Source organism: Equus caballus, chromosome X (assembly GCF_041296265.1).
Source record: "Equus caballus isolate H_3958 breed thoroughbred chromosome X, TB-T2T, whole genome shotgun sequence".
Classification (NCBI taxonomy): Eukaryota; Metazoa; Chordata; class Mammalia; order Perissodactyla; family Equidae; genus Equus; species Equus caballus.
Genome location: NC_091715.1, coordinates 7,893,464 through 7,908,883, shown reverse-complemented (window position 1 = coordinate 7,908,883; position 15,420 = coordinate 7,893,464). Strand labels below are relative to the sequence as shown.

At 40.0% G+C, this 15,420-nt stretch overlaps 1 protein-coding gene across 10 annotated transcripts in view; it reads left to right on the top strand.

Moving 5' to 3' along the window:
* The window catches only part of ARHGAP6 (Rho GTPase activating protein 6), a 462,138-nt gene that overhangs the window by 393,183 nt on the left and 53,535 nt on the right, over nt 1-15,420 (top strand). For all 10 annotated transcript variants that reach the window (XM_070257112.1, XM_023633891.2, XM_070257115.1 and 7 more), the window contains one exon: nt 11,367-11,438. In XM_070257112.1, the coding sequence (XP_070113213.1) occupies nt 11,367-11,438 (72 nt within the window). The remainder of the gene's footprint in view (nt 1-11,366; nt 11,439-15,420) is intronic.

Genomic DNA, 15,420 nt, shown 5'->3' with positions numbered 1-15,420 from the left:
AGCTGTTTTCATGGGAGCAACCAGCAGAAATTTTGAGGAGCTCCCAAGGCTTAAAGTCTATGATTTAAACATATTTGATTCCTTTCTTACTTGTTCATTATAAAACAGTATCTGTTAAAAGAAAGAAAATAGGTAGCATGGGTCAAAAATCACACCATGTGTAGACACCCTTGTCTGACTCTACCTTTTCAACTTGAACTGCAAGCTGTGACTTTAAAAGGAGTAGTGATGAAATGCTCATGATTTGGAGCTTAACTTCCTGGAGTTAACAATCAGAGCATTTCTTTGGGATAAGTTATTTCTATCTTTTTGTTCTCCTACCTGCTTTTTTTCCTTTATGCTCCAGGAAAGAAATATAGCTTAAGTAAATGACTTGCCAAAAGTCATTTTTCTTGCTCTGATATTTGGAAATTTCTTTCTCTGCAGATATCATGCCTACTTAGACTAAGTTAAAAATATTGTTTTCAGGGCCACCCTGGTGGCGTAGCAATTAAGTTCACACACTCTGCTTCAGCAGCCCGGGGTTCGCCAGCCTGGACCCCAGGCACAGGCCTACACACCGATTATCAAGCCATGCTGTGGCGGCATCCCACATGTAAAGTAGAGGAAGGTGGGCACGGATGTTAGTTCAGGGCCAATCTTCCTCAGCAAAAAGAGGAGGACTGGCAGTAGTTAGCTCAGGGCTAATCTTCCTCTCTCTCTCTCTCTCTCTCTGTCTCTGTCTGTCTGTCTGTCTGTCTCTCTCTCTCTGTATTGTTTTTGATTTGAGGAATGTGGGGTAAGAGATGCAAATTCAGAAACCTGGAAGGACAGACTAGCTCTTAGCGTAGGAAAAGATAACAACAGGGCTGCCCCTTTGGAGCATGAGCTTATAGCCTTTTATTATTATTATTCATAGCACTTGAATGTGGAAAAAATGACAGCAAGTAAAAGGGCCTTCTAGGGCATAATTTGATCATGACCAGTTATTACAGCACGCAGTGATTACAAAGAACGCCTGGTTAAGGAAAAACCATAGTTGAGGTTTTAAACCCATGGCATCCAAGCCATGCGATTAGCTTCCCTACCTCACGTTTTGATAGAATAATGAGACATGCTCAACAAATCTAATATCTCAACGATTTTCTGTAATAGAAAGACACTTGCTTTGAGGTTCAAGAATCTACGCTTTTTTTCCTCTTGAGGAAAACTGTCAGAACTAATTACTTTGCCAAAATAATTTACATGAAATGGAAAAGGTTTCTTAGTGTTTAATTTAGCTGGAAGCATGATGACCTCCAAGAGCTGACTCCTTTACAACAGTGAGAGACTCACAGAATGTTCTTATTTTCTGACCGCAGCTTTGATAATTTCACCACCACTTCAACATGTAAACTGTGGAGATTAGTACATTTCACAAGTTCTTTGGGGAGCCTCAGCTCTAAGGAGAGGCATCTGTATTGCTTAAGAATATCATAAATATTTCCTTGCCAGAGAAACAGGCACTTTGGTAACAGATTTGGAAAATCACAAGGTACTAACAGGATAAAGAAACAATGTTTAATTCATTGGGATATACACCGAGAAAAATGACTCAATCGCCCTGTTTCTACCTGCCTTCTATTTTAATCAAAGTTAGTGGAAGAACTGCTAAGGATAAGGTGATATATAAATGGAAGCTTTGACCTACAGATTTAATTAAATAACCGAAAGTCTACCGCGTGGAGGATTTCTTGAAAGTAACATGAAAAAAAATATATATATATACATATAATAGTGAGATCCAAAGTCAACTGAATGGTAGAGCCAGTTTGGGCTTGAATACGTTGTTTTCCACTTTTTCCATGTAGGTTGTTTTCTTCCAGATTTCTTATTTGTCCCTCTTTTGAGCCCTGGTTCCCACTAAAGAAACTGTCAGTCCACTCCTGAATTTTCAATTTTCTCCTCTTTTATTTACCAATAGAATGCTTGCTTCATAAAGGGTTGGATAACTAGGGATAAAACACTAAGAGGCTTAGGATAAGAAAGGATGTCCTAGACTAAGCAGTCACTATGAGGTTGATTGGGGGAAGCCCCCACCAAGATTCAAAGGCCCCTGAGAAGGGTTAAGGATAACTTGGTCCTTTAAGACTGAACTCAAGCATTAGCCTTTGCAGAGTTGGGGACAGCCTTCTCACTTCTGACCTACCACCTCGTAAATGTTTCCACTGAAACATTTCTTCATTTTGCTTTAATGAAGTTTCCACGTATCTGTCTTTAGCACTAAACTCTGAGTTTCTTAAAGGCCAAGATAATGTCTATTCATCTGGGTTCATAACACCAAGCTCTGTCTCACCTACAACGTGTGCTTAATCACTGTTAGATGCAGGGATGGGTGGAGCAATGAATAGATCAGTGTATGGGAGATGAGCCCACTTTCTTGGAGGAAGATACCATTCAAACAGAAAACTACTATAGTGTGAATAACATTCCCAAGCCGAGGAGATTCATCATGGTCTGTGATGCAACATCCCTGGACAGAGAATACTTGTTTTAGAATGGAGAAGAGATCCCTGCTTTGGTTCCTCTCCTAAATCTCTGGGCTTAATCCCAGTTCAACTCTTAGACCAGATTATTGCACTGGTCCCCTTGGTTCCCCTACCCTGGCCTTGCTGCCAAGTTTTTCTGCCAAGAAGCACAGGTGACCATTTTACTGGTAACTACTTCCCCCTTTCTGTCAGGGCTACTCTCCCTTCCATTTCTTGGGATGAACTTTGAATGTGGAGCAGACAACTCAAAGTAGCAGAAACAATTTTGAATTCATTCCACTGAGGATGGTGATGGCAGCAACTGGCTCCAGTATCCAGCCCGACTTTTCCTGGGATATGATTTTGACTGCAGTTTTGGTTGCCCAGCTCTGTTCAGTGCCTATGTCTTTTCCAATGGTGACTTACTGGGCCAAATTAACTTTAATCATTGCAAAATACTAGATGTGGAGTAAGAGCACAATGAATGGCCCTCAAGTGCCAGGGCCATTAATAATATTATTATTTCTTTGATAAATCTCCTGTTCCAAACTGGAAGTAAAATATCTGGTTTAGTCTCTTTCTTGCCTTATTTTTGGGAGGTCTGTGGCTTGAGAGCCCTCAAAAAGGAGAAGTAGATGAGACTAAAAAATGGATTTCAGTTGTAGTAAAGGATAAAATACAGTTTTAGTAAACATTTTGATAAGACACCCACTGATTATATAACTCACCTAATCCACATTCATATATATATAATTTAACATGGATGGACCTTGAGGGTATTGTGCTAAGCAAAACAAGTCAGAGAAAGACAATTACCATATGACTTCTCTCATATGTACAAGATAAACAAACAAGCACACATTTAGATACAGAGAACAGATTGGTGGTTACCAGAGGGAAAGGGAGTTGGGGTAGGGAAAAAGGGGTAAAGGGGCACACACTTATGGTGAGGGATGGAAATTAGACTTTTGGTGGTAAACATGATGCAGTCTATATGGAAGTCGAATATAATGATGTACATCTGAAATTTACACGATGTTATAAACCAATGTGAACTCAATTAAAAAAAACATATTTTGGTTTATCAGGATAGACATGAGAATTTGAAAACTAAGCAGATTTCTGTACTAATCAGTGTTCTTGGATATAAACGACAAGTACTAAGTCTAGATAACTTAAGCAGAAAAGGGATTTAGAGAACCGAAGAAATAGGAGATATCTTAAGACAATCTAATCAGCCACCTATGAAAACATCACCAGGGCCATAAAAACAAATCTGGTGAAGCCTTTCATCTGTCCACTCCCTTTCCGGGAAACATGCTACACCAGAATGGCAGATATAATGGATGCTTTATGTTGGCCTAGACACATGTTTTCTTTCAGATCAGGGAGATGTGAATAGGCAGATTATTTCAATAGTTTCAGTAAGGTCAGAAACTCTGGCTTGTGAGTCACCTTCTTGCCTTAAAGTTGAGCTCCCAAGTCTGTGTGTTTCAGAAGTATTCCAGTGAGCAACGTAAGCCTCCACTCTGTCGCATGCTTGACAGATGACTTCTCAACCTTCGCTTGAATGCATCCAGTACCTGGGAGAAAGAGCTTTTTAAAAATAATTTTAGATTTACGGAAAACTTATAAAGATAATATAGAGTTCCCTTATGCCCCTCACCCAGTTTCCCCTGATGATAACATCTTATATAACCTCGCTACACTTATCACAACTAAGAAACCAACAATGGTAAATTACCATCAACCAAACTACAGACTTGTTCAGATTTCACCATTTTCCCCACTAATATCCTTTTTCTGTTCCAGGATCCCACCCAGAATACCACATGCATTTAGCTAGGCAACTTTTTTTTATTTTTAAAAAATAACAAACATTTCTTATCTCACAGTTTCTGGGAATATCTTAGCTTGGTTGTTCTGGTTCAAGTTCTGGTTCATGTGGTTTCCATCAAACTCAGCTGGGGCTGAAGTCATCTGAAGCTTTGACTGGAGCTGGAGGATCCGTGTCCAGGCTCACTCACATGGCTGCTGGCTGGAGGTTTCAGTTCCTCATCACATGGCCTTTTGCATAGGGTTTCTCATGACATGGCTTCCCCCAGAGTGAGGGATGCAAGACAGAGAGAACAACCAAGAGAGAAGCCACAGAGAACAGTGCTTTTCTCTCTTGGTTTTGGGTTTTTTTTTTTTTTGAAGGCATTCATTCCATTGCTGACAAAACTGTCTTCCTATAATTTCCTCTTGAATCTTTGTTCTGGCCAATGGAGGGCTGGCCAGTAAGTCTCTTTATCCACCATGTTTAGTCCTCTAAAAAAAAAAAAGAACTGTGGTGTCCCCTGAGTCTTCCCTGCATGCTAAAGACACTCCATTCATACATCCATTCATGCAACTCTTCATCATCAGACGCTGTTCCACACCTGATCCGGCCCCCTACAGAAGGAAAAGCCCACTTCATACAAAGAAATAGAAGGCTATTTACTCAAGGAACTTACTTTATTCCCCTACATATAGTTAGGAATTTGGTAGAAAGATAGCCGTAGGCGGAGTCACATTTCTTTATAAATGGAAAGAAAATGTTATTGTGCCCCAAATTCAACCTGAGATATAAAAGCTCAATAGTTTGTAAACATTTTTATGTTGTTCTGTTTAAAACAGAAACTGAGATTGGGTCTAAATTGAGCATTGTGACAAGTGGGAAAATGTGAATGTTTTATAGTTTGGTTCTCATATGGTTTGAGCCCATAGCTGCTCTCTTGGTGGAGTTTTGCATAGACCAGTGGTTCTCAACCAGAGTGATTTTGCCCCTGCGGGACATTTGGTGATGTCCAAAGACATTATTGGTTGTCACAACATGGAATGGGTAGGTGCTCTGGCATCTAGTAATTTGAGACCAGGGATGCTGCTAAATATCCTACCGTGCACAGATCAGTTCCTCATAACAAAGAGTTATCCAGCCCCAAACGTCACTAGTGCCAAGACGGAGAAACCCTGGAATAGATTATATGCAGTTTCTAAAGGGCCACTTCCCATTCTGCCACCCAAGTGTCTCTTTCATATCAATTTTTCCTCTGTTTAACTGAGCTGCCCTCACTGCCTGTGAATTCTTTTGATTTGCATTCTCTGAGAGTCTATTTTTCTGGTCCAAGTAAATAGTGAGGCAGCTGTGATTGGGAAAAGCAGAGAAGGCGGTGCCAAAAAGCATTCCTTCAGACTTTTCTCAGCAGGAATTTTTTGAAGATTTGAAACAAGCTAGAACCTTCCTTTTAGGCTGGGGTGGAGTTGCAAACTCCAAGGCTTGCCAGGTGTGCAGTGCCCCAGGGTTGGCTGTCTGTGCTGGCCTGGGGCGAGTGGGAGAAATGTGAAACCCAGTGCCGCCAGCTCTTCCACTTCCTCAAGAGCTTAGAAATGCAGATATGTATGTGAACTTACCAAGATTTTGCATTAGAGCTGAAGTTTTTATAAATCACTATGCCGGCTAAACACTACTCGCCTAGAGGGGGCCGGATATGGTCGTTTTGCAGCCACTGGGCTAGTTCTTTGCCTGTGTCTGTAGCAGTATGACAAAAAAATTTTGTCGCCAGAGTTACCTTTAGTAGCTTCAGTTTGTGTTCATTTCATATCTCAGCACAGGCGATTTCTTCTTCTTTCCAGTAATGTAATCTTTATGGAGCTCTGCAAGTGAAAGGGATTTAAAAGGGTTAAATGTTGATGCTCTAGTCCCATATCCAGGTGCGCCTGTGAATTTAGGCTGTCTACACCCATTCTCTGTGACTGCCTTGCTAAGGAACAACCCTTAGCGTCCTCTTGTCCATCACCCAGACTTGTGGGAGGACAGAGTCTAAATGACCCTCACAAATGAATGTCCAGTGTTCTACAAATACCTCCCTAGCCATCTTTCTTGATGCAGAGGCAAATTTACCTTAAAGAAAGGATTTTCAGCTTCTCGTCCCAGATATTTGGGTTCTGCTCCTAGCCACCCCTCTCAAGACAGAGCCAGGTTTTTGGAAAGACCTGGAATTTGGGTTTGAATCCCAGCCCCACCACCTACCAGTCCTGTGATTTTTTTGGGCAATTGCTTTAGTTCTCTGATTTTCAGTTCCCTCAACCGTGGATGAGTAAGTCAAAAAGCTACTTCAGTGGATTGCATGTTGATGTGTGTTAGATAATATCATATATACAAAAATGATTCATGCCAATCCTGGTGAATACTCAGAGCTAAAAAATTGTTAGTTTCTCTTTCTCTCTCCTGTCTAACACTGTATCACCTTGGGCGTGTCAGTCCGTATACCTGGGCTTTAATGTCACATCCCTCAAGTAGGAGCCACATTTTCCTCACTACAGCACAGGTAGAGGTTAAGAACACCGGCTTTGACGTTGGATAGCCCTGAGTGCAAATTCTGAATTTACCACTTCCCACCTTCTGCCCTTGGACAAATTACTTGACCTCTCCTAACCTCAGCTTCATCATCTATAAAACAGGAAAAAATAATGGTGTGGGCTTCATAGAGCTGCTGTGAGGATATCATAAGATCATGAATACTAAGCTCTTAGCTTATGGTACCTACTCAGTAAACACTAGCTATTTATTACTGCTGTATGCCTGGGACACAGGCAAATCGTGGTGGTTGGATGAGATCATAGGTATTCAGATATTTAGAAAAGTTAAACAAGCAAGAAATTTCTTGTACTGGACTTTCTTGCTGAGTTTTCAGCCCCGTTCAGTTAATTTAATTTTTATGTTGGTACCATTCTGTAAAAGTGACGAAGTCTTTTGTTATTTTTATTGACGAATAACGTATAAATAGTAATGTGCATAAATATGAATGTGCACAAGTACAACTCAGTCAATTTTTAATATTTATACATCACGTAACCACTAACCAGATCAAGATATAGAACATCCCCACACCCTAGAAGCTTCTTCATCACCCCTTTCAGGCAATATCCATTCCCAAAAAGTAGCTCTCTCTCTTCCATCTATCACCAAAAATGAGTCTTTCCTTGGATGACATTTTTATTATTCTTATCTCTAGAATCAGTTTAATATGGAAAATACTGTTTTATAACCTGCATTCTCTGAATCTGATCACCTTAAAATGAGGAGTTGTGTACTTCATCGGTTCTGGGCTCTCTCAGTATTGACGAGTCCTCACAGTGTGCCCCACCTTGTGCTGTTCACTTGGAGGGAAACAAAAGCCTAGCAGACATGCTTCTCCCCTAAGAGAGCTTCTAGTCTAGTTAGAGAAGCAAGCCTTAAAATGGAACATCGCCTGACGGCAAATGAGTCCGTGCAAACCATATCCTAGAGGAGCAATCTCGTGGTTCTTGTTCCCAGCCCTCCTGAAGACCTTGTTTGGTATTGGCCTCGCTCCCCATACTGATGGTTCCTTTGTTTTGGGGTCACTAGGATGTGGAAGGCTTGCTGCCTTGCCATCTGCTATTGTGTCATGTATGTCTGTGGGGTCTCCTGCTGGCACATTAATGAGGTAAAAGGAGGGTGCATGGAGTCCACTCCCCAAGTGCTTGTTCCAAGATGCCTTTGATCAGGACGTGGGACCCAAATTCTCTTTACAGGTCACTGTTGTCTGTAAGACAGTGCACACTCCGGGAGAAGTTAGTAAGTATCTGTTTATCACCACTTGCACTATAAAAACATTGCTGTGCAGTACTGTTACTTAGGAAGCTTAAATTTTTAAGAGATGCAATGGCCTTTATCACACTTATTGCCATCCAAGGAACCGGTTGAACATAAACTGTTCTGTATGGTTGTAAGTGCATAACACGGCAGTCTCTTGAGCAGATTTTCTGTGCTCTGTGGGAACAAAAGACACTCTTCAAAAACTGAAGACTCAATCAGCAAACCACTGATTGATTGCAAAAGAGAGGAGGAGTGAGCAGTTTCATTGTGTAGCTCTGGTCATTTTCCTGAGCATTTTAAATGAGAAAATGGCATGCTAAAGCAATAAATCATGTCACATTATTGCCCATCATCCATCATTTCGTCCAGCCACCTATTAATAACATTCACCTCTGTCTAATTAAGTGAAAAAGATAATATTTGTTCTAAATAGCTAAGCATTTTTTTGTAGGCCAGTATTTACAAAGATCACATTTTTTCCTGTAAGGAGGCGTCAAGATGTTGTTTGGAGTTTTAGAGTTTGAAGTACATATTTTCCTTGTGGGATGCTGTAAACTCTTATACTGGAGGGGACAAAAATTAGCAAAACTACTTGGAAAACACTTCTACATTACCTACAAAAGCCTAAGATTGCATCCACCCAGCAGTGCAGCTTCTACATATGTACCCTAGAACATTGGTTCTTCGACTCTAGTGTAAACCAGAATCCCCTGGAGGGCTTAAGAAAACACACAGTGCTGGGCTCCACCCCAGAGGTCCTGATTCAGTAGGTCTGGGCTGGGACCATAGAATTGACATCTGTAACAAGTTACATCTGTAACAAGTGCTGTACCAGCACTGATGTTACTGCCCCAGAACCGCATTTTCAGAACCACTGTTTTAGAGAGATTCTGGTACGTGTACACAAGAAGACGTGAACAAAATTTTTCAAAAACCTTGTTCCTCCTAATCCCAAACTAGAAGCAACTCAAATTTCCATCAACAGTTCAACAGGTAAATTAACTGTGATATATTCATACAAGAAAACACTGCAGAGCAATCAAAATGCGTGACCTACAGCTACCTGCCTCAGCAGGAGGAATTTCAGGAGGCGTCGATGAGTGAAATAAATGAGGCAAGAAAGAATACCTACAGTGCGAGTGCATCTACGGGAATTCAGAAGCAGGAAAAACAAAGTTCTATTCTTTATAAATGCCTACATAGATGGTAAAACTATGAAGAAAAGCAGATAATTGATTATTGCAAAAGTCAGCTCAGAGATTATGTGGGGGGAGGGGTAGGGAGGCATACAGGGGCTCCTCGGGTGCTAGCAACAGTCTGCATCTGAACTTGGCTGCTCATTATGTGGGAGTTGGCCTCCTAATTATTATTTAAACGATACAATTGTATTTATTCACATCTGCATATTTGATACATCCACTAATTAAAAAGAAACTCAAAATAATCATTCTATCTTAAAAGAAAATATCCCCTATCCTATATGTATTCTGGTTCTTTGACAACTCGTTTGAATTTTAGGATCTGCCCACTGGTTATGAAAAATAAATCTCTTAAGCTTTAATATATGGTTTAGTTATTCTTCTAGGTGAACTATTAAAATGGAGGGATGATAGAATTCTTTAAAGAAATATACTCTTATTACAGTCAAATATATTTGGTGATATGAACTACTGATGAAGAAAGTGTCACAAAGTACAAGACCTGTCAGTCCGATTTGGAGAACAGATTAGAATCTTCTGCACTTCGAATACTTCTTGTCTGTATGCATATAATCAGTCATGGTAGGCCCTACAGTTAGATCACCTTTTAGGCACCGAAGATAAGAGCATACACATGATGAAAGAGGTCGATGACTCTTTGCCACATTACAACAGGTTTACATAATTTTCCCTTATACAAATCTCACGACTGCAAGAGTGAACACTCCTAGGAACTATTTCCATTTTATGGGAGGAGAACCATTTTTGAAATATTTCTTCACTTTTTGAAAGGGAGGAGGGATTGACTGTGTCTGTTCATTATATTGTGATGTCTTTTGCCTCCAAAAATTCAGAGAAGAGGAGTTGGGAACATCTGCAACCCCTTGAGGATCCCAGGAATGCTCATTTCTGTTTGAGAAAGCTTACTTTGTCTTTTCCTGATATCAGAGCCTTGCTTTTAAATTTTGTTGAGCTGAGTCTCTTTCTTTACTACAGTTTTTAGTCTATCTTGTAAAAACAACAATTCTTAATCCCCCTTTTAAACATAAGTTTCCTTGCGTCATGAGCCGCATTTCCCCTATTTGATCACAGTGTGAATTCCTGATTTGCACCTACCACATGTTGAGTTGACAGCTGCATAATCCTGAAACACATTCTTGCAATGGTGCCTGCCAATATGATGACATCCCAGGAATTCAATTGCAGCTGCCTATTGATATGAGTGGTAGCTTTATTATTTGGTGCGTTAACCAGATGTATTAGGTACAATTCTTGCAAGTACAAGATGCTAAAAGGATATATGCCTTATTCATTATAGTGAAAAATTAGAAACAATCCAAATGTCCATCAATAAGGAAATGCTTAATTAAATTATGGTATAGCTATACTACGGAATACTATGCAACCCCCCAAAAGAAAGTCGATCTGCATTTATGGACATGTGTCAGGCTCCCCATTAAGCACTTTATATGCATCATTTTATTTAATTGTCAAAACAACCCCATGAACTTCCCATTTTATATATGAGGTTACTGAGACTTGTCCAAAGTCACACAGTTAGTAAATGGTGCAGCAGTAATTAGATTTGAGTTCCGTGGACCCCCAAATTCATTTCTTTATCCAGTTACACTCTACTAGCTCATGAATGTCAAAGCCATTTGTATTGTTGACTCTCCTCTCATGGAGATTTGGTTCAAGATGGGTATTGGTTTGCATAAACATGAAGAATAGGAAGAGACTCATGTAATAGTGAAAGTGAACATATCTAAGTGTCAAGACTAAATTACTTCTGAAGGAGTTAAGTTTTCTGTACTTTCCATGATAAAACAAAATTTAAGAGCATACATCAAGATTCTGGTAATGTGTGCAATCCAAGTCAGGGATTTTCATGTATTTTCAGAGCCATTACTCTGTTTAAAATGCCAAATTATGAATGAAGTAAATGAGAAATCGTGATTTTGCTCAAATGTAGTTATTGATAATGTAAAATATCACTTGCATGCTTGTTTTTATAACTTTTCATTCTTTTAATATTTACAGATGGACAAAAGAGAAAGAAATCTTTGAGAAAGAAACTGGATTCACTAGGGAAGGAGAAAAACAAAGACAGAGGTAAAAAACAGAATGAACTAAAAGGAATACATCTTCCATGGAGCATAATGGTTGAATTTGTTGGGATTTTTTCATTGCACAGATTTAAGCCGTTCAACTCTATTATGTAAACTGGATTTCTATGATGGAATGTTGTTAAGGACTGTTTTGGTCTACTCTTTTGTGTATGAGTGGCCCTGTACTGAATTGATGAGTTCAATTGGTTTGAGAAAAGTGTGACTTTGGCCAAGTTTATGGTTCCAATTATGATGCTGGCCAATCAGCAATGCATCAGGAGAACCTGGGTTGAGTAGCCATGGGCAGCATCTCTAATGCTAACCAGCTGTCTGGCAAATCCAGATAGTCAGGCAGAGCTAGTTGAATGAGAAAGAGTTTGGATTCGCTTACCATGATTACTGGAAAGAAACAGTCTCATCCTCATGGGTTACTGAAGATGGGCCATTCTCAGCAATTTTTCTGTTAGATTACAGCATGCTTATTTTTGCCCTCTGTGTTTTGGGAATTGTTGATGCTCTTCATACTGTTTTGTATCCCCTTCTATGTCTATTTAGGGAACTAACACTTTAGCCACTCTTTCAGAGGTGTTTGTGGTCATTTTTAACTAATATTCACTGAGTCCGCTTAATGGACACCTGGGCCCCATTAGCACAGTACAACTTTTTGTGGCTTGTTTCTATGGTCCCATATGAAATTACTGCTGAATGGTGTGGTCATATGAGTGTATTTTCATTTTATGCGACATAGTGAATGAGTGTTGAGTGAGGAGAGCCTTATGTCTCACCTGGGAGTTCTTTTATATAATGATTGAATTTCTGCTTGAAAAGTAATGGAAGGCGATGAAACTGAAGGTATAAAAATAAATGCATTGTGATCAGTATTGGACAAGACCTAGTGCATGCTATAGATCCCAGACTCTACACCCCTATCTTGAATTGTGCCTAAAGGGTCATGACATTTGGTTCTTCGGACTAAAAGGAGATAAAGAATTCTAAAGAATGGAAAACCAATGTTTTGCTTCGCTTAGAGCATGATTTCTTAACCTTGTGACGATGACACTTTAGCCTGGATTATTCTCTGTTGTGGGGGCTGTCCTGTACATTGTGTAAGATGTTTAACAGCATCCCTGGCTTCTACCACTAGATGCCAACAGTACCACCTCCAAGAACGATATCTCCAACCACTTCTGATGTTTACCTCAAACTAGAGAAAAGGAGGTTAAAATGCCAGTGATCCCTACCCCTGACTGTACAGTAGAATCATTTGTGGAAACTTTCAAATACCAATGCCCAGACCCCTACCCCAGAAAGTCTGATTCCATTGGTCTGCAGAGGTACTGGGCATGAGTAATTTTATAAGCTACTAATGTACAACTTTTAAGATGAGAACTCCAGTCCATATTAACCAGTATGCTCACCAGGTCATGTCCTATCACAGCAGAATATGCTTCTGGCATAATGAAGGCAGAGGACGTTAACTCTTGTCTGGCATTCTATCATTGTCTGATAAATTGTATTTTATCTAATTGGTTCATATGATCTTGCCCTTTTTTTAAATATGAGTATTTCAAATGAGTATTAGTAGCCAGTGTAGCTCTTTTAAACTAGAATTTTTGCTCATTCTATTCCTGCCATAGAGTACATTTACCTCGCTAGATTAAAGTAATTCTTGGTGTTGATAGAGTACATTGAAGGGATCACTCAGACTGGTATTAGTAATAGGTTCTTTGAAAGTTGGCTTATTCTAGGATGATGATATTGATACTGGGGTTTGAATACTCACAATATAGACTTTAGATGATTCTTCGGAAGTGTCCACTCAGGCTAGAATAAGAAGAAAGAGCACTTTTGCAGGAGATATTTGAGTTCCCTCAACAGAGGGTGATGTGTGTGTGCTTGCTTATATTACGAAACAGCAAGAAGCAAGAAAGCGAATGGTTAAGGAAGGAGGGGCCAGAGGAAAGAATCAACCAATATGCACTGGGCCATTATAAACTTTTCAGACAAAATCATATTTATATATTACATAGCCTCAGTGAAAACTTGGCAGTCTTCTATAAGGCTGCATGGGGATCTGGCTGGGAAAAGGAAGGCAGGTCCTGGTGGTTCCAAAGAAAAGACACATCACGCATCCAGCTAAAAGCGAAAGCAAAAGGCTCCACAGCAAAAGGTTTTTTGGGTTTTTTTAAAAGTAGCTTTGATGTTTAAAAAGATGTCCTAGGCTTAAGTGAAGCTTAATTGTATGGCATCTTTTCTGAACATAAAGTCATGTCTATGTCAGCACATCCATTGCATGGATGTCCTGGGAACCAGGTGCGAGGAGCAGTGTGCAGGTCTCACACAGTTGTAATCGGTTCACATTATTTCCTTCCAGTTAAGTATTAGCATTTGGGTTCATAACAGCTGCACATGTGAAAAATGATAATCATTTGAATCCAGAGTAAAAGAAGGAAAACAGGAAACTCTAAATGACCTCTTGGGTTAGGTCATCTAAAAATAAATAGGAACAGCTTTTTAGAATCGAATTGCTCCCCCAATCAAGAATGATTTATTAAATGTTTGATGTGCCACTATATTAATGGACTCAATCAGAATGAATCATGTCCTGTATTGTATTTGATCACCTTGACATAATATAAAGCAGATTATGCGACACTCCTGTAACCCTCCTGCCACTTAAGCAGTGCCCATATGACTTTTGATTTCCATAAGGAAACTAATTCAAGATTGATGCTAGTTCAGAAAGCATATTTTCAATACAGAATAGTTCCAAGTCCTTAATTTCTCATAGTTAAATTACTTGGCAACCAAATAGTATTTTTTTAAACTTTCAGCACTTTAGAAAATTTCTTTCTTGTGTCAAAAGGAAATCACTTTTGGGGGAAAAGCTTTAGAAATAGCTGCTTTGTTCCAGTTAGTGTGGTTCCTAATCAGAGTAAGAGCGGAATAAGTTTCGCTGTGGCATAGCTCTGGGAGATAGGCTCTCTCTCCGCCAGGATATTTTCAGATTCTGCCATATACTTATCCACAGAAAATCTAGGGATAGTCCAAGTCTGGTGCCTTTCTTTATGCTGAAATCATATTATACCATGTTTTATTGTTCCTCACTGTTGAGGTATGTTCCTATATGTGAGCTGTGAAGTAACACTGATAGGAATAATTGACAAACTTTATTTTTGCGTCTTTATATTAAGTAGCAGGAGACAAATCAAGTATCAGTTATCACTATTTATAAATTCTCAAAGAAAAGGTACTGAAGGCTCTCACTGAGTACTACTACTGGAGAAGAGAGAAGCAGGGGGAGTATGATTCCAGGGAAGAGTAGGGAGGGGCTCGCTCACACAGGACAGTGTGGGCCACAGCACAACTTTTGGTTCTCAAGCTAAGAACATTGAGACACCATCAAAGTGTATTAAGGAAGGGGAGACTTAATGGTGTCTTTAAACAGATTGCCACACTGCAGTGTAAAACATGAGCCTGGGGTAGGGGGAAGATGAGAGTGGAGGGAGGAAGCCTGATTCCAGAGGTAGAGTCACTTCTGGTGAGGACAAGGTCCAAAATGGGACTAAGGGAGTGGGTGAAAAAGGTGGCGTGTGGAAACAGTAAGAGGAGAGGAGAAGGTCAAGAAGATGTAAGGACAGAGAATCAGATGGGTCATTTAGACAGACATCCAAGTCACCCAGGGTGATGGTAGATTGGGGATTTGAGTCAAAGTCAACCACAATAGAAAATAGCAATGAGCAGGAGACAATGGAAACCTCGCAGTAGCAGGTTTGTGCCACATTGTGTGAGGATGAAGACCTGAAAGTTGCACTAGGAGGCAAAGAGAATGGCATGCCACCTCCTGACCCCACAGTTCATAGGGAAGGAGAGTAGGCAGTCGCTACCAATGAGGACAGCAGGGAAAGCAGTCTCCTTAGTGAGCACATACTCTAGATTAGAACATGATACACGCCGTTCCTGGCCCCAGAACAGTGAGTGTTGGG